The following is an 18,867-nucleotide window of genomic DNA, read 5'->3' as shown; positions in this document are numbered from 1 at the left end:
GCCAGGCATGGTGACACACGTCTTTAATCCTAGGAAGTGATGGCAGGAAGCAGAAAGGTATATAAGGTGTGAGGACCAGGAACTAGAGTCTTTTTAAGCTTTTAAGCTTTTAGCAGCAGTTCATCTGAGATCCATTCAGATGAGGACTCAGAGGCTTCCAATTTGAGGAAATAGGATCGGCTGAGAAGTTGGTGAGGTGAGGTTAGCTGTGGCTTGTTCTGTCTCTCTGATCTCTCAGCTATCACCCCAATAACTGGCTCCTTAGTGTTTTTTATTAATAAGACATTTTAAGATTCATATTACAGAATCCCATTCAACTCTCTGACCATTAGTTTAAGCTACTTCATGGCCTTCAAGGCCATGTGTCCCCTCAGAACCTCTGGTATTGTCAGACCTGCCAATGTGGCTTCAAAGATCTCTTACTTCCTTTTAGGTTCTTGAGGACCATTATATACAGATGCAGGAAAGACTCCTCAGACTTTTATATTCAGTCTTCCTATCTGCTCTTTTCCCATCGACCTTGTCACTTAATAGATGAGAATGGAAAGATCCCAGGCTTTATAGTATGACGAACACAGACAAAAATGCCAGCTCTGCCCTATGACTGGTTTGTGAACATAGACATCTTTCCTAACTTCTCTGAGCCTGGTGAGCTGTTAGATGATGGTAACTGTGACCACCTCCATAGATTATTATGAGAATTAGGGTTTTGTTGCACACATTACTTCCAGTATTCACTACAGTCCGTTTCATATTAGTTAATGTTTTCCCATTTTATTTATAGTAACAATCCAACAGAGGGGGGGCAGGGAGGGAGAGAGAGAGGGAATGTCTACTCTATTAGAAACAGAATGAACTGATATGTGATAGTATTGCTTAGCTCTTAGGTATTCTACATCATATTTTCTTACTAATGTTTTTCATTTCACTTTTTTCGCTGCTTTTTTCTTTTTGTGTCTTATTCAATTGTGGTCGTTTCTTTTGACCTGTTTCAAAATGCACTGTTTCTTGTTGAATCTGCTAATGGGTCCATCAGAACTATTTTTCATCTATTATATCATAATGCTTTTTGGTTTTTTCTATCAGTTCCACTTGGCTCTTTAAAAAATTCCTATTACCCATTTACTCATGCATTATTACCTGTTCAATGTCTCATAGCTCTTAACAGAATGCCAGACCTCATGTGCAGAGTGCATTAATGTTTGCATCTAGAATTTAGCATGCTTTCTCTTTTGTAATGGTATTATTATAAGAACATATGTCTGTCAGAATTTGAACTGAAATTGGTTTTGTTATTGATAATCATATCAGTTGAATGCAATGATCATGTTTTGGTATTAATACTTCTGGAGAAAGTTCTAGGTTCTCTCAGTTGTCCTGAATCATCATAGCCCTTGTCTACCTGAGCCACACGGGGCCAGGGCTGCACTTGGTCCTAGCCTTGTGGCTTTTCTGTGCTCTGGTGCAGCTTCAGTCTTAGGCAAGCCATGTCCCTGTACCTCCAGTGTGGGCTTTTGAGCAGATCTGTTAGTTCGTCTTTGTCCTTGTGAGGGAGACCTCAAGGAAACAATCTAACAGGAAAGGTTGACTTTAGCTCATGGGCTCAGAGATCCATTCACCCGCATTCACTCACTGCTTTGGGTTCACATAAGGCAGACTATCATGATGGCAAATGAGTCTGGCAGAGGCTGCTTGCCTCATGGCAGCCCTGAAGTAAGGAAGGAGCCAAAGGTAAGCCCTGTCTTCACAGGGAAATCCCAGCCTACTTACTTTCTCCCACCAAGCCTCACTAACTGAGAGTTCAGCTCCTCCCCCCAAAGCACCTGCGACCTGACCAAGTCCACAACACAGTGGCCTGTAAAGGACACTCCTCTTCACACTGGAGCCACACACCCCCTTTTCCTGTTGTGTGCAAGCTTCTTTAGACCGTCACTCTCTTGGGGAGTGGGTGTTTCCGGGTCTCTCCCCAGTGGGTGTCAGTGTGGGCTCCTTCACACTGGGAGAGAATTTGCTTCTCCATTTGCCTGATCAGTCTCGGGAAGACTTTAGCTTTCTATAAATTAAAGATATAGAAAAGTGTGTGAGTATCATGGCTGCATGGTGCAGCATACTCTCTACTGTCCTGAATGACCACAGAGGGCTGTCTTTCTCCTTACAGGAATGTGTGTGGGAAAGAGCCAGGGACTGCAAACACTCCTCCCTCCCCAGTCTTGGAGAGTCCTTGCTACACTAAATTGACACGTTAGCTCATACTTGTCCTTTACTTAATGATTTATTAAGCTTTCAGCAACTTCTAACCTCCTTCTGAGGCAGCTCATTGTCTCGTTCTTTGCCAAGGCCTTCCGATATATGCAGCTCAGTCTACTTGGTTACTGTGAATCTGTTCTCTTTCACAGACCCCAAAGGAATTTTGATCTACTTTTTTGGTTACCTAGTCTTTGTCACTGTTGGGATGGGGTTGGCATTCTCTTAACTTTGCTGCATCTGAATGGAAGTAGAATTTGAAGTAAAGGGAAGTAAAGTATAAGATCTTCAGTCTCAGGCCTGTGAGATGGGAATGTTCTTAGAAGGGAATGCTGCTGGTACAAGGAAGTACAGACCGTGACAAGTCAAAGAGAACAAGGTTCACGAAGCCGACAGAGTGCCATCGCTGTAGATGGAAGGGGGATCCCTGTGTTGTCAGGACCATGCCCAGATCTTCACAGCTGCCGCAGCCCACAGTGCTCCCCTTCTCAGGAGTGGCTTTTGTCATGCTTCCAATTCATTCGCTGTCACCAGTCATGTGCCTTGTTACTCCTTCCTGTCCCCAAGTGCACCAACGGGAGGCTCTTCAGGCCTCAGGCCTCACTGTGTGCTGCCTTCTTGGAGCATTAGCATCTCCATCTTGCTGGCACAATTCCTGCTTTGAAATGAGGTTGAGACCTTTGGTTTATAGACGGTCTTTCTCTCACAGGGCACTTCAGAATACTCTGGCCCAGCAAGGTTATAATAGAAATTTTTGTGGAGTCTACGTCGGAGTCCTGGCCTGTCCCTTTTTGATTTACAACTTACCAAGTCACTGCTTGACCATTTGCTCTCCTCACATACAAACCGGGAAAGCGTTCAGCACAGTTCGTTGTAAAGGAAGCTTGTCAAGGAGATAGGGTATGAGAAACGCCTAACACTGAAGTAACCTTCAGTAAGTCTTTAACTGCACTGTAAACGTTACTACCTGTTAAACTACCTGTAAACGTTTTCAAAACTATGTTTTAGTGCTCTTTTCATATAGTAAAACTGCTGTGCATGTTCAAGGCACTGCCATTATAATTCTGTGCTATAGCATTTTTATCCTACAAATGGATTTTATGCATAACATCCAGTGTTTGCTGTAGACTTTGGGTCATCAAAACAGTATTTCTGGATTTTGGTTGCCTCAACTCCAAAATGGTGTAGTATCAAAAGTCATACTTAGTTTTAGGGGCTGGAGAGATGGCCCAGTGGTTTAGAACACTTGCTGCTCTTGCAGAGGACCTGGGTCTGTTCCCGGCACTATACAGTAGTTAATAGCACTGTAACTCTAGTTCTAGGGTATCAAAAGTCTTCATCTGACCTCCTCAGGCACCAGGTGACAGGTGATGCACATACATGCAGGCCAAACACTCATACACAGACAATTAAGTCTTTAAAAAAGAGTAGGCTATGTTAAAAAACAATGTAGTAAGCCAGGCAAGGCAGCACACACCTGTAACCCCAGCCCTGTGGGGGCAGAGAGAGAGCTGTGATGCCAAGGCCAGTCTGAGCTTCCTAGTGTGTCTGTCTCAGAAATGTTACATGTTATCAGAATCTCAACTCTGTCAAGGCCAGATAAGTTGTTTTCTGTTTCATCTGCTTATATTCATCCTATCCCTCCAAGTTCTCCCCCCATCCCCCACCTCTTCAAGATTTCAGTTCAAGCTGCATTTAGCCTTATTAGCATTGTTTGCCATCTAGCGATCGCAAGGGTAACTGCAAGCTTACCAGGCAGGCTCTTGGGTTTGGGCCATTTTACAGTCTAGGATGCTTTCCAGAAGGCATTACAGAGAAGGTTGAGCTTAGCGTGCTGTTACAGCTGGACTAAATGTGCTTCCTGAATTCTCTTCAAACATTCACTTCTGTGGTCTTGTGACTTAGTCTTCCTCTGTGAGATTGAATGTTTTCTTCCATTTCCAGTCTTCATCCATTTCTTTATTTCATTCTCCCTCTGGGGTCAGCTTCAGAAGAGAACCACTAACGGTTTTCATTCCATATTGATACTTTCTTCTTCAGGATTTTAACATCTTCCCCCAGTCATAGCAAGTAGCCCTCATAGGAATGCTGACTCTGAATTTTCACATACACTAAATATGTACTTTATATTTTCACAGAAGCAAAATTGTATTTTACAATTATATGTGTTCAGAAAGCAGTGGTTTGATTAAGATTTGTGATGTTCAGTTCTGAGTCTCATTTTTATTTGTTTCTAAGCAATAGAAGCTTTGACTGCTTTATATTCTTTTCAAAAATTTTTTTTCTATTCTTAATTATGTGTATGTGTGCATCTCTCTGTGTGTGGCTATGTGAAGGAGGCCGTAAGCATCAGTTGCCTCTAGAATTACTGGTAGTTCTGAGCCACCCAGCATGGGTACTGGGAACTAAACTCTGATCCTCTGTAAGAACAATGCATGCTCCTAACCACTAAGCCATCCAGCCCCTATTTTATATCCCAAAGGGATATAAATATTTATTTTTTATATCCCAAAGGGATATAAATATTTATTTTTTATATCCCAAAGGGATATAAATATTTATTTTTTATATCCCAAAGGGATGGCACTTGGATCCTAGGAGAGATATGGCCCACCTATATGTAACTTTGAAATGACTAGTGTTGTATTTGCAGTAAGTATATTTCTTGATTGCAGTAGGTATACTCCTCATGTAGAGAAAATATTTTTTTCATTTATTGTATATGTGCTATGGAAACAGTAAAATGCCTAAGTTGGTTCATACTATATGTTTAGAGATGAAGAAATGCTAAGAACTGAAAACAAAAACAGTTATATCTACTGCCTTAACTTGAAGAGCCAGTGCACAGTACCAACTTCTAATAATATTTGAGTATTTAAAAATATTTGAGTCAATGGCTTTCTGTTGCTTTACACTATCTGGGACTGTGAATCTGGCGTTGGCTCTTTCCTACCACCGTTGCCCATGTTCTCATCTCCCACATTTCCCTGCTGAAGCTATCGGGCCTCTAGGTAACCCCAGGAGTTCCATGTATCCCGCTGTCTTTTCAGTATGTGTGTGCCACCTAGTGAGCAAAAGGGTAACTGCAAGTTTTAATGGCCCCAGAAAGCAGCATGAGTACCACAGCAAGTTCTTAGGACAGCAAACCAGAAGTCACCATGCACTTTCTCACCTTTGCCCTGCTTGTCCCAACTGAGGGACTTGGGGTGTGTGTGTGTGTGTGTGTGTGTGTGTGTGTGTGTGTGTGTGTGTGTGTGTGTGTGTGTTTACCGCTTTTTTGTGAGCTGCTTTACACCTGTGACCTTTCAGAGCCCAGGGGAAAGGTTCCTTTTTGTTCTCGGATTAGGTCAGTTCTTATTAAGTGCTTTCGTGGCATTGATAGCATAGGGGAAGCTAGTTTGAGTCACACCTTTTATGCTTATCGGTGTGATTATTAGATTTGGTTTAGTTTGTGTTTACTAGACGAACGTCCCCAAGGACCCAGAGCCCTGTTCTTGCTCAGTGTTATGCCCCAGCGTGTAGCCTAATCCCAGCCACAGAAAGATAGGTCTTTAATCTCCATCGAGGGAGTGGATGGGCATTAATGCCTTCATGAACAGTGAAGAAACTAGAGTCAGCCAGTTAAATACTCAACAGAACTGTGCTGGATGGTTTTATGTCAGCCTGACACACACTAAACTCTCCTGAAAGGGGGGAACTTCAGTTAAGAGAATGCCTCCCTAAGATCAGGCTGCAAGCAAGCCTGTAAAGCAGTTAGTAATTAGTGCTGATTGGAGGCCAACCCATGGTGGGTGGTGCCATCCCTGGGCTGGTGGTCCTGGTTGCTATTAAGACAGCAGGCTGAGCAAGCCATGAGGAACTAAGCCAGTAAGCAGCACTCCTTCATGGCTTCTGCATCAGCTCCTGCTTCCAGGTTCCTGTCCTGCTTGAGTTCCTGTCCTGACTTCCTTCAGTGGTGAACAGAAATATGGAAGTGTAAGCCAAATAAACCCTTTCCTCCCAAGTTGCTTTGGTTATGGTGTTTCATCACAGAAATATTAACCCTAACTAAGATAAGAACCTCCCTACTATATATACACAGATGTTCATTTGTTCAGAAAATATCAACTGCATATTCCAAAGGATAAGCCTATATTAAAGAATAAAATCCTGGCATATTTTATTGAGCTAATTAAGTGTTTAATTTTAGTTGCTGTGATAAACCAAAAGCAACTTGGGGAGCCGAGGATTTATTTCCACTTACAGGTAACAGTCTATCATGGGGGAAGCCAAGGACAGCATGTAGACAGCCAGAAGCACAGGAGAGCTGACACTGAGGGCCAGTGATAGCTATAGTGTCTTCACCGGACATAGATCAAGAGCCACAAAGAGGAAAATGGTTATTAATTAGTTTTATGTGTTGCTAAAATTCTTTGTGAATAACTTTTGTAAAGTGCACTCGTTAATAACATCCCTATGGAAACTGATAGCGGCCTGTCTAGGTAGGAAATGGGAAATATACTCAGATTTTCTATTGAAGCTCCTGTCATTACTCCAGTGTTACACAGATTATGCAAGGAGTGAAATACTCGAGAGCTGTGATCCCTGCAGGCAGCTCCGGGTTTAGAGCGTCCTGGTGTAACCAGGACCTGCTGGGCAGTAGACCACGTCATTTCCTTTGTTGTTGCTGTTCCTGCTTTGGATGATGTGTGTGACTTGGACAAACTAGCAAGCATCTCTGGACAGACTGTCAGGTTTATTGTTAGACATTTCCAGATCACAAGTCACAGGTACTTATTCTGTGTGTGCTGCCTTTTAGGAGCGTTGGCACCAAGAGTGAGCAAGTGGGCTCAGTTCAGAGGACCCAGAGACTGACTTATTCTGTAGTGCAACAAACGGAGACTGCTGTGGGCTGGGGATTAAACATGAAGACAGGAAGTTCCGTCTTTAGGGGGTGTGGCTGAGGCTTCCAGATTCAAAGTTACCATTCACCACCCAGAAGGATGGTGCGTGGTTTTGAGCACCATGACACCAAGTTTCAGCCTTTGAATGTCATTGTCCACTTGGAGAATCCAAAGTTATTTTCTGAGGTCATGTCAGAAAAGACATGAGTCAGCTTCAAAGGGTCAAAGGGCAGATGGCTTAAAAATTGCAAAGCTTACATTTGAAACATTTCAGACATGTGTAATAATAAAAAGAACATTTTAGAAGTTCTCAGATAATCCTTATAGTTTCAGCATTGATGAGCTCAAGGCTAGTCACCCTGTACCAGATTATTTTCAAGGAAAAACCCAACACTGTATCTTTTAACCTGTAACTATCTTAAGATATGTGTCTTGAAGATAAGGACTTTTTAAGTCAAAATTCAAATATGGGATATTTTGAACACCAGTAATGACTGTGGTGGTTTAAAATGTACCAAGTATGTACAGGCCATGACAATATTAAAATAACCTTTAGAGACCTCTGGGGCAGTGGCTCATTACTCTGGAAATAAAGGAGCAGAGCAGCAACTTACTCTGCTTTGTTGTTGTTGTTGTTGTTGTTTTGTTTTGTTTTGGTCTACATTGTATGTTGGTATAGTGCTAAATAATAAAGTTCTTTATAAAGTGCCAACAAATAGAAAAGGAATACTCCATAAAATAATAATTACACAACCCCTAGTGAGAAATGGACCCGGCAGTGGTTATGATAGGTGAATGGACCATCAAGTGAAAACTTGGGGAGGTACTTTGAAATGAATGGACAAGCCAGCCACACCCGAAGCCATGTCTTAGAGTTATCAGAATTGAACATGACGTGCCTACCAGTATACACTATAAGAATGCACATCACCACCATGGCTTATGCTTGCCAGAAACAAATATCAGTTAGCCAGAAATGGAATGTAAGCCTCCACATCACTGCCAGTTTCCAGGAAATGAGGTGGAATAACATGGTCTAAGGCATAGTTGGCCCAAAATAAAGTTGGGGACAGAGAGCCAGCCCTTCAGGAAACTGGAGACATGTCAACCACAACCAAAACTGACTTTTGTTAATCTGACCACAAAATAGGGACTGTGGATATGGCCTGTATGATGGAAAAGATTGAGGAATAATGGTTGACTTGTAGATGTCACAACTGTTAGGTTGTGTTAAAAAGAAATCTTCAAGCCGGAACGGTGGTTCAGCAGGTAAAAGCACTTCATGCTTTCATGGAGGATTAGATTCAGATCCCCAAAACTTCATGGTGGCTCACAACAGTCCATAACTCCAGGTCCCAGGGATCTGACACCCTCTTCTGACATCTGTAGGCACCAGGCATGCAGTGGTGCATATACATACAGACAAACACTCATACGCACAAGATAAAGTAAATCTTGAAAAACAAGTATTGGTTAAAAACACATAGCTAGGACTGGCAAGACAGCTCAGCAGGTAAAGGCTGCCAAGCCTGGTGATCTGAGTTCGATTCCGAGAACCTACTTGGTAGAAGGACAGAACAAGCTCCCACAAGGTGTCCTCAGATTTCCACATGTTTACTGTGACATGCATGTACATACAAACAAATTAACCAATCAACATAAACATTTCATATTTTAGAACATCTAATATATACATAATACAGTATCTTCAGGTGCAAATGGTAAGCTTTACTGTGAAGATCTTGTTCTTCAGAGTGGGTTCCTCAACTCAGCACTGATGTCACCTAAGTACTTGTTACAAATGCAGGAATTCGGACCCAGGCACTCCAGAAGCACTGCAGAGCCAGAGCCTACATTTGTGTGGCATTACAATCCACCTGGAGTTTTATATAAACATTTAGAACTGAAAGCACTCTCTAAATCACATAGGAATTGTGGGGGATGTGGTACGGTAATAAAATTGACAACTCTTGGTAGTTCTTAAAATTGTGTGATAGCTGCATTGTAGATGTATGACTGATACTAAATCAGACATGCTGGCATCAGAAACTGTGACTGTCCATGTGTGTATCTATTTCCAGTTATTACTTAAGGAGCTAGAAGGGTTGAGTTTTTTCTTTCTTTTAATACTACTTTACCTCTATTTCTCCTTGTTCTAGTTAGTCAGGCTAATGGATGACATTCAAGAGTTTGGGAAGCATATTTCTTTTATAAGTATTTCTTATAAAATCACACTGTCCTTTTGAAATTATTAAGGAGACATATTTTAAAACAGTAACTCGATTTAATGTCAATTTTGTTCTCCAGGCACACTTGAGAAGGCCTCATAAGAGCCTCGATGGTACCCTGTATGATGATGACGATGACATTGAGCGAGCAAGCAAGTGAGTCCAGCCCAGGGTTGCCCTGTCTAGTGGTGTGGCTCCCTGGCAGGAGTTTTGGCACTACTAAAATTCGGGGTTTGCTCCCTCACAATGTTCATCAACAAACCAAAATGGGGCTCCTTGCAGTGCTATGCAGAGTGGGGCCTGGAGAGGGCCAGGTGAGATCGACTTGAGATGTCGTGTTCTTGGGGAGCAGAGATATCTCTAGTGGCCAAGGAGTGGAAGTGGTGGGCCAGGTGAGCACAAGTCCTCACCCCACACTGAGAGGAGCAGGTGACAGTGGTAACCGTCTTTGTGAAGGAAACTGAGCTGAGGGAGGGCCTAAGGTTCCATCCCAGGAGAGAAATGTGGAACTGTGTTACTTAATACAAAATAGGGAAATTATATAAGCTTCAGTTTTTAGCAATTTTAGAATATATAGTAATAAAATGGACATTCTCCACATGAAATAAATCTGTCTATATAAGAGAGTATTTGTTTTCCTTCATAATATAAGAAAAGAAAAACCATCTAAAATATGAAAAGTAACCTTGGAATGTTGCAAACTTTCTTGGTGTTCAATCTAATGTTTCTAGTAAATTCCCAAATGCCCTAGAATGAGACTGATGAGAAGTCTGGCTTCACTGAGTCATGGCTTTGTATTGATTTGCTCCTAATGCATGTACCCAAGTTTTTTCAGTATTTGAAATAGATACATGCATAACTGTAGAGAGTTTGTGTGGGAGTCCAGCTCCCACCTTTTGAAGGGTTCTTAGATGGAGGAGAGAGGGATAAGAAAATATCAGATAGAGAGACCTAGAGGACGAGAACAAAGACAGAAACACAGGATAGCTTCGGGAGGGCCTGGATCAATACCCAACAGCCTGGAAGTTTATCCAAACTTTTTGTAATATGCTTTTTGTAGTATGCCAAGGGGAGAGGCAAAAGACCTCCCTTGCAAGATCAAAGCACACCATACAGCCAAGTGTAGACCCTTCCAAACACCTGCTAACCATGCCCGTGGTCCAATCATCCCCTTATGCAGCCCTGCTGGGTAAAGCAAGCTCAGCTTCTCTGACCCTGAGTCAGTTCTCACTAAATAGCCTCTGTGGACTCCCATGAGGTTGGCCATGGACTAATTATAAATTTTTGTTTCTGTTCTTTGTCCCTCCCTGTCCTCAAACCTCTCCTCCTCTCCCCTCCTCCTTTTTCTTCCTTTCCTCTTTTTCTCCTCTTTTCCTTCCTCATTTTCTCCTTTCTTTTCCGTTTGTCTTTCCTCTACTTCCCCTTTGTCCGCCCCCCACCTCTCCCCTCTCCCCTTTCTTTTCCTGTCTTCCTCTGTAGTCCTCCTGCCTCAGCCTGCAGAGTGCTGGGGTTGAGAGCTTGCACCCTTCCCCTTCAGTTCTGACGGTGTCGTTCTGAATTGAAACAGTGAATGAAGTCAGACCCCGCTGTGTGGGTAAATGCTGCTGCACCTTGTGTCTCCCTCCAGGGTGTCTTCTGAAGATGGTGAAGAAACATCTGTGTATTTCTACGAAAGTGACGACTCGGTGGAAGCACCAGTGAAGGCCCCTTACTCGGGTGAGATGGACTTGCTGGGAGAGATCCTGGACACGCTGAGCACACACAGCTCCGACCAGGGCAAGCTGGCAGCTGCCAAGAGCCTGGATTTCTTCAGATCCATGGATGACATTGATTACAAACCTACGGTCAGTTGAGTTTAACTTACAGAGTTCTGTGAAAACACTTGCCCTTTCGCCTGACCTTAGTTTATAGAAGCATTTAACCTCTCGGTAGGAAGGTACACAAATTTCAAACTATTTTGAAAGGTAAAAATTTCATCCTTATGAATTGCTTCTGCTACTAAAATTGCCCCAGTGTTCACTGCCCCTATTCACCGACTGTTGTAGTGGGTGGGTGCTGCTAGCCGGAGTCCTCTTCCAGCCATATTCCCTTCTCTGTGCTCATCCTTGTGAAGACTTTTTATGTGAAATATCCCTACTTTAAAAAAATCCCAGAGACTTGAAGAAAAACTGTAATGAATATGTCTGTTAAAATCTTTGTTTTTTCTATTTTCTTGCCTCAAAAGTGAACAGTTTTAAATGTAATGAGTTAAGTGCTTTTAAAAACTGTGAGGTAGAAGTACATGAGAGGACCCCATTCTGACTGCAGAGAACCTAAAGGTTTGTGTTAATTGTGTGTACAGCTTGAATGTGACAGGTGACAGTTTAAACACATAGAAACCAGAGTTTCTCATGTCCTTACCCACTCGCCTCCATGCCTGCTCATGGAACTGGCAAGAATTGTCAGATTTCAACCAGTGCGCCCCTCTGCCCAGTGCTCACCTTTCTGGCTGAAACATAGGAGAAATCAAGTTACTGGAAAACCACTGTAATTTATAAACAGTTGTTTATTTCCTTTATTTCTGAAGTTGTTATTTCCCTTTGCAGAACAAGTCCAACACTCCCAGTGAGAATAACCTGGCCCTACTATGTGCTTCTGGTGATCAAGGAGAGTGGAATCTTGGGCAGGACGACAGTGCCCTCCATGGCAAGCATCTCCCTCCATCCCCCAGGAAAAGAGTTTCCTCTAGTGGGTTGACAGACTCTCTGTTTATCCTGAAAGAGGAGAACAGTGAAAAGCCCCCCTGTGCTGACAGGATGAGTGGCCCCACTGTGGGGGACAAGCCAGTTTCTACTTCAGGATTGGGTTTGCGGCCAGCTTCCCCCAAGGCTGCATCTCAGATAGGGGAAAGAGAAGCAGAGCTGGAGGAGACACGAAGCCAGGCTTCAGAGCATCTGCTGGTACCCAGCCTCGGCAGCCGCCAGTCTACTTTCGTTCCCTGGGAGAAGGCAGGGAAAGAGCATAAGGAGCCTTCAGAAGATGGTGGACTGCTCCAAGAAGTAGTGTCGTTGTGCCACATGTCATGTGACTTCCAACAAGGTCCCAACATTTCAGAAGAAAAGAGGAGTGCAAACCAAACTTAAGCTACCAGTAAAGGGTCAGTCACTTGCCTCTTGGCTTCTCCAGAGACATGTGGAATTAATTCCCTGTGATGCATACAGTAAACAGAATCACTCATAGGAATGAAAACTCTTACTACTGTTTAAGTGTTTTCCTTTGGAATGTTTCCCCATCTGTTCATCTCATGGAGCTGTGTTATCCATTGGTTTTCTGGCATAAAATGAATTCTACTGTGCTGTTAAATCAGGTACTAATTTGTATATAGGCTGAAAGTGTGTTTGGAACATAAGCTTTCCCAGTATTTGGTGCTTAATGCCGTTCATTTTATTTAAACTAAGTGAGCATATGTAACTCCTACATATAACCAGTAGTTACTGTACTAATCTGGTCGAGCATGAACTGATGTCAAACCTGATGAAAAAAAAAAAAAAAATAGCCTGAAACTGATGAAACAGTTAACCCACTAATTGCCTTAATCTTCCAGTTATGTTAAGCATACAGATCATGTGCGATGCTACATGCAAAACTTGAAAGAGGAGTTATCTTGTCTTTCAGAGCAATAATGCCTTTTTCTATCACAGAATTAAGCTCATCATTTTTTCCAGTTTAAATGCTCTGTAGTGGAACTACTTTGCTTTCATAAAGACACTGCAGCCATGTTTTCCAAACAGTATAAGTGTGTATATTGACCTTTCACTCAGTGAAATCCATGAAGTGCTGAAATACAATGTGAAGTTAAAAGCTTCTGTTTACAAAGAAGCCACTCAGACAATGTTTGGTCTCTGTACGCCATGGTGACTGGGGTCCACCTCGAGAAAGCCAGATGCCCTGCAGAGTCCAGAGAAGCAACTGTCCTGTTCTTCTCGTAGCTGATTCGCCATGAAGATGCTCGTAGCCTTACCTTGTGTTTGCTTTTTTAAAATAATTGACTTTGTGTTGTAAATGGTCTAGATTTATAGAAAAATGTGAAGATGGTACTAAGTTCCCATCTCCCTGGGCCCTGATTCTGCTGTTGCTAGTGTCTTCTGTTAGTGTGCTGCATTTGCCAGTGTTAATATTGGACATGGTGTTCAGAGCTCGGGCTTGTCCCTCATGTCCCCTTTCTGCCCCGTTGTCCCCTCGGAGTCCTAGATTACATTCTGTTATCCTGTCTGCTGGGTTCTTCTGCCCCTTGGCACTTCACTTTCTTAGTTTTGATGACTCTGGAAGTTTCAGGAATATTGGCCAGATGTCTTGCCCCGTGGCCAGCTCTTGGAATTTGTCTGCTATTTTTCTCATTGTTACGCAGGGATTGTACATTTGAAGGAGAAGATCGTAGAAGTAAAGTGCCATTTTCACAGTGTCTTAAAGTGTGTGTGGGGGGGCAAGCACATTCCACGTAGTGTTGACTTTGGACACCTGCTGGGTTTCTCCACTGTAAGCTTGTTCCCTCACACCTTCTGTTCTGTTGCAGGCAGGCAGGAGGAAGGGAGGGAGGGAGGGAAGGAAAGAAGGAAGGTAGGCACATGAGAATTATTTAGGGCAGAGGAGTATCAGAATAAATCCTTTGTAATTCATTATAGAACCTGCCTCCCTCACAGTTACTGTTCAGCTTTGGAGCACATCTGAAAACATATGCAGATCACTCATGGCAGACTGGTGGTGTAGGGTAGTTTATTTGTTCCCTCCTGGCCTCTATTTTATACAACATGGTGACTGCTTTTCAAAAACTGTCTTTTTTAGAAAGAAAAAAAAAAAAATGGTTTCAAGACCACTTAACCTCAACAAGGCCATACTCTAAAGTGTTTACTTAGAGAATATAATTTCACCTAAAATTTTAGGAGATTTGCTTAACATAGTGCTTAAAATATTTATGCAGGTCATTTGTTTTAAGACTGCATTCCAAAATAGAAATAGTTTTACTTGAGGTAACTATTCACTCATTTGTAGTGGAAGATGGAACTTGTCCTTATGAGGATGGGCTCTTCATAGAAAGGTATGTGTAATCCTCAGTTTTTTTATACAATAATATGATTCAAGGTTGTCAGATTTTGCCTGTATATATCCTTCATTAATCCCAGTTTACTGAAATAATCGAGGAAAGCCGCATATCAGAAGAGCTGTTCTTAGTAGGAAGAGAAGTTAGCATGGTGATTCCGCTCCTGGGCAGTCATTCCTACGTAATTCCTTAACAGAACGCAGCGCCTTCAATATGAGTTTTGAAGTGAGATCACTTTTTTCACTTCAGAATTTATTGTCTAAAGAGTGACAGCATCCTGAGGGAAGCATAGAGCACTGGCTTCCAGTCCATGTCCTTGTTAAACCCGAGGCCACAGATTCCTAATTCTCTACCACGAGTCACCTTGTGAGATGCTCCATTGTAACACTAGGCTACCTGAAAACATTTAGCCACTCACAAATACTGTCTCAAGATACTTTAAAGTGATCTGTGCCTTACTGTAACAAGCAAAACAATGACTTTATGTAAGAAAGAAAAACCAAAATTGTACGCATTATTGTGAGAACTGTCCAGAAACCTGGAAGCAAGTGTTGGTGCTTCACACCATTAAAACCTTGAGTCAGCTTGTAAACACAGCTTCCCAGTGTTATGGTGGATACATTAAGAAGTAAGGGACAATAGACTGAGTTCTGAAATTTTTAAAAATGTGGTATTTTTTGCTTTACCCAAAACAAAACCAAACATTTCTAAGTTCTCTGCTGTTCAAAGTCAATTTTTCTGCTTGTTCTGTCTTTTTAACTACTGAGCACCAACTGGAGCTCCCAAATACACATTTCAAAGAAGCTGCTTCCTTCTACATGAGACTTGATTAAATCATTGCTCTGGCCTCAGCATCTTGTGTTTCCTGTGCCTCTCAGCCAAGCCACGACTGGTCTTGAGTTTCACTTAAGCTTTGCATCCTTGGCAGTTCAGGGAACTAAAGATAGAAGGATGAATTTGGGAGCTGCAGTTTCGTTAAAGTAAAGATGTTGCTAAGTGGCATATGTTGGTGATTACCTAATGCAGCCTGTCTTATACATCAGATTATGGCATAATTATTTTTCCAATTCAAAATTAATAACTCCTTCAATGTACCAGTTAGGAAAAAGGTCTAATATTATCTAAAGATATAAGGGTATGGGGGAAACAATTACCCAGCCTTGGGGAATCAATTAAAAGGGAAAGGAACTGCAGATGTTAATAATAATAATAATAATAATAATAATAATAGAGTTAGATTGTACTTGCTTAGATGGTACTAGCTCAAGAGCCAACAGCAAGGCTGCTTTTAGGAACTGCTATGTTATTTAAAGTATGTTCTGAGTACAGAATCATTAACTTTTCTGGTAATTATGTGAGTTACTAGAATGCTGCTAAGATCTCACTTTTAAAGGACAGATTTGGAGACACTGCAAAGTGCATTGACCATCCACAGGACGTGATGTCCTTTTGCAGTATGGATATCCACTTCCCCAGTTCAGGAATAACTTAGGGTATTATAGACTGGGGTGCAGTCATGTTGATGGAAGTCTTAATTTTCACATTAAAACTTGGTAACAGCCCTGTTCTTTTTAGTTGAAGCCATGAATGACAGTGTTGTTGTTGGTATCCTACACTGATATCTAATGGTGCGACCCAGGAATGCTTGTTTGGTAAGCAAAGTGAAGACTTCTGGTCAGCAGCAGATGACCATGAACATCTTAAAATCAGCAGCCGTTCATTCTCCACTCAGATTTCCAGGACAAATTCAATACTTTCATGAGTAAATTTTCTCATGAGAACTCCACAGTTTGGTGTCAGGGATTCATGGATCTGAGACAATATTTGAAAATCAGAATAAAAATTCAGGAATGTAAAGTGAACACCTAAATGTAGTCTCTCTTCAGGCATCTTGTAATGTAGGTAGTCCATTGTAAAAACCCATTTCTTTCTGAGCATTTCCCCATGTCCAGCCCAGGGTCCTTCACTGTCTGTTTCTTAAAGCTTCAAGGACTAGAAAGGCTTTGCAGCAGCCAGTTGATGTTATGATTTAATTAAGAAATAGGGAATTATGTATATTGAGACAAACATTTTATTTTGAAATATATGATTTTGTGCAATATTTTTCTTGCAGAATTTAGTTCATATAAATATGCACATCTGCTTTTCTGGCAGATGCCTTAAGGTCATGTCTTTCAGTATTTGCCTAAACTGTATGTAGCAATGTTCTATGTGATTTCAGAAAAAAAAAATTACTCTTTCTATTGTTAGCAGAAGTGTTTTTGTTTATTTAAAATAATTGTGGAGATTGCATTATTGTATCATAACTTCCTCAGCCACAATAAATATGCAATAAGAAAATCATGTACCTTTGATTAGTATTGACAATACTGTTACTTTCACAGAAACGTTGTGGTACAAAGTGCTGATTCTACGTGTATACAGTTAACAGCTACTCTTGCTTTGCACCATGTGAATCTGAATGGTATATTTATGTGATAACCATGTATGTAGATTCTGACATCCTTTTTGATGGGTCTTTGTTGAGGCTTATAAAGGGCATTGCCAATACTTTTTGACTGTAAATTAATTTTTTTGTATGATGTACAGTTTGGTTAGCCTGAAAGCTTCTATAGATTTCTACTTTTATTATACTTGAATGAGGCAGAAAGCACTGTGGGAAATTTGCAACTCTGGATGCAATATGCAGATATACCAAAAATAAAACAAGGTACTGAGCAGCAATGCTAATGGAATGCTTTATGATCCAGGGGTCAGTGTTTTTCAAGACACATTTTAGTTAAATGAAGTAATTGAAGGTGTGCAGTCTTTTACCTAGATGGTATAGTCACAAATGATTACCTCTTTGATGTGTCAAAGCTGTAAGTCCTTTTTAACTTCTGTTTCAGTCCTTACATGAGGACCACCCATGGTCCCCCCTCTGACCATATGATGTTTAGGATAGAGTAAATCAACTACATTGTGCACATTGGGTGCATTACCTGTGTTAAATCACCATGTTTTAGATAGAGTAGCTTTCATAGGTAATATTCAGAACTCTTTAATAATCATATACCAAAAATTAAAAACTTAAAATCAGTTACAACTTAATTGTGCCTAAAATAACAACAATTACATGAACAGAATTGAATGTTTCCAAAGTTTGTGTCCATTGTTTTAGCTGAAGAGTTGCTGGCTCAACATGTAACCAGTATTTTAAAAAAGGAAAATAACAACAACAACAAAAAAAAAAAAAACCCACTGAGCATTGAGGTGTGCTTCGTTGTTCTTTTGCCCTTGAGGCTACAGTATGTCATCTCTAAACTTGACTACTATTGGGAAGATGCTCTGTATAAAAGTATTGCTTTGTGAATTTTTTTAAATATGCAAAATTAAATGTTGAATGAACTCTGCATTGCCATACAGTACCCAACAATGTAGTTGAAAATAAAATTGGTCGCAATCGAACATTGTGTGGCAGTGATGACTCTTCTGACTTGCTAGTTGTCCTCTATACTGTTACAGGAGAACAGGCTCTGAGGACCCACTGGTCTCCATCTTCAATCCTTAACTGCTGCAGTGTAAACGAGAGCCTCGTTCATTCTGATGGTTGTGTGTGAGTGGTACCTGTTCTGTTATGAACTGTTTATTAGCCTTCTTATTGCTGTGGCAAAGTGACTGACGTAATGACTTGAAAGGATGAAATGACAGGTTTCCTTTAGCTCATGGGTTCAGGGATTTCAGTCTGTAGTCCTCTGCTATGTTGAATCTTGATCTGTGATAAGGCAGTGTCATAATGGTGGGAGTAAAAGGTGGGGGCTCTTCACCCCAGGCCAAAGAGCACAGAATAGTAGTGGCAGAAAAGGACCAATGCAAAATATAACCCCAAGATGCACCCCAGTGACCTATTTCCTCCCCAAACTCTCCACTTTGCTGCTTCTGTCTCCCAATAATCTATTCAAAATTTGAATTCAAGGGATTAAATCAGAGTTGTTATGACAGTTCTGTTGTTTGTGTTATGTTTGTGGAAATGCTCTCACAGGCACACCTTAGATGCCTTGCAGAGCTGGGCATTTCTCACCAGGTTAGCAATCAGGAAGACCCTCACAGGCTTTAAAGCCTCCCAAGCCACCAGGTCCTCAGAGAAGGGCACCTAAATTTTGTTGATCTAGGAAAGAGGTGAAATAGAAATGTTTATGAGCAGAGTTCCAGGAACAGGAAGATGAATTTCTCATCTGAGACCGGTGATGGGTCTACCAACAGGGCAGAGGTGAAATTTGTGTGAATGTAAGCACGTTTCCCTTTGAGCTCAGAATTTCCAGGAACCATATGTAGAACTTCTCTCGTTTCAACATAGAAAGGAAAATTCTGAGAGGGAAAGAACTTTGCTTGCAACCCTGAAATTCTTCCAGCTGCTGGTGACTGTTGTTTTCCCTGGCTATTTGGCAAGTTAAGT

At 41.5% G+C, this 18,867-nt stretch overlaps 1 protein-coding gene across 2 annotated transcripts in view; it reads left to right on the top strand.

Moving 5' to 3' along the window:
* Dennd1b (DENN domain containing 1B) overlaps positions 1-17,879 on the top strand; it is a 219,589-nt gene extending 201,710 nt beyond the window's left edge. For both annotated transcript variants that reach the window (XM_028889858.2, XM_028889857.2), the window contains 3 exons: positions 9,435-9,511; positions 10,983-11,199; positions 11,941-17,879. In XM_028889858.2, the coding sequence (XP_028745691.1) occupies positions 9,435-9,511; positions 10,983-11,199; positions 11,941-12,477 (831 nt within the window). In that variant the 3' untranslated portion in view covers positions 12,478-17,879. The remainder of the gene's footprint in view (positions 1-9,434; positions 9,512-10,982; positions 11,200-11,940) is intronic.
* The last annotated feature ends 988 nt before the right edge of the window (positions 17,880-18,867 follow it).

Source organism: Peromyscus leucopus, chromosome 15 (genome assembly GCF_004664715.2).
Source record: "Peromyscus leucopus breed LL Stock chromosome 15, UCI_PerLeu_2.1, whole genome shotgun sequence".
NCBI lineage: Eukaryota > Metazoa > Chordata > Mammalia > Rodentia > Cricetidae > Peromyscus > Peromyscus leucopus.
The sequence above is the reverse complement of the archived record's forward strand: the minus strand, read 5'-3'. Positions and strand labels throughout refer to the sequence as shown.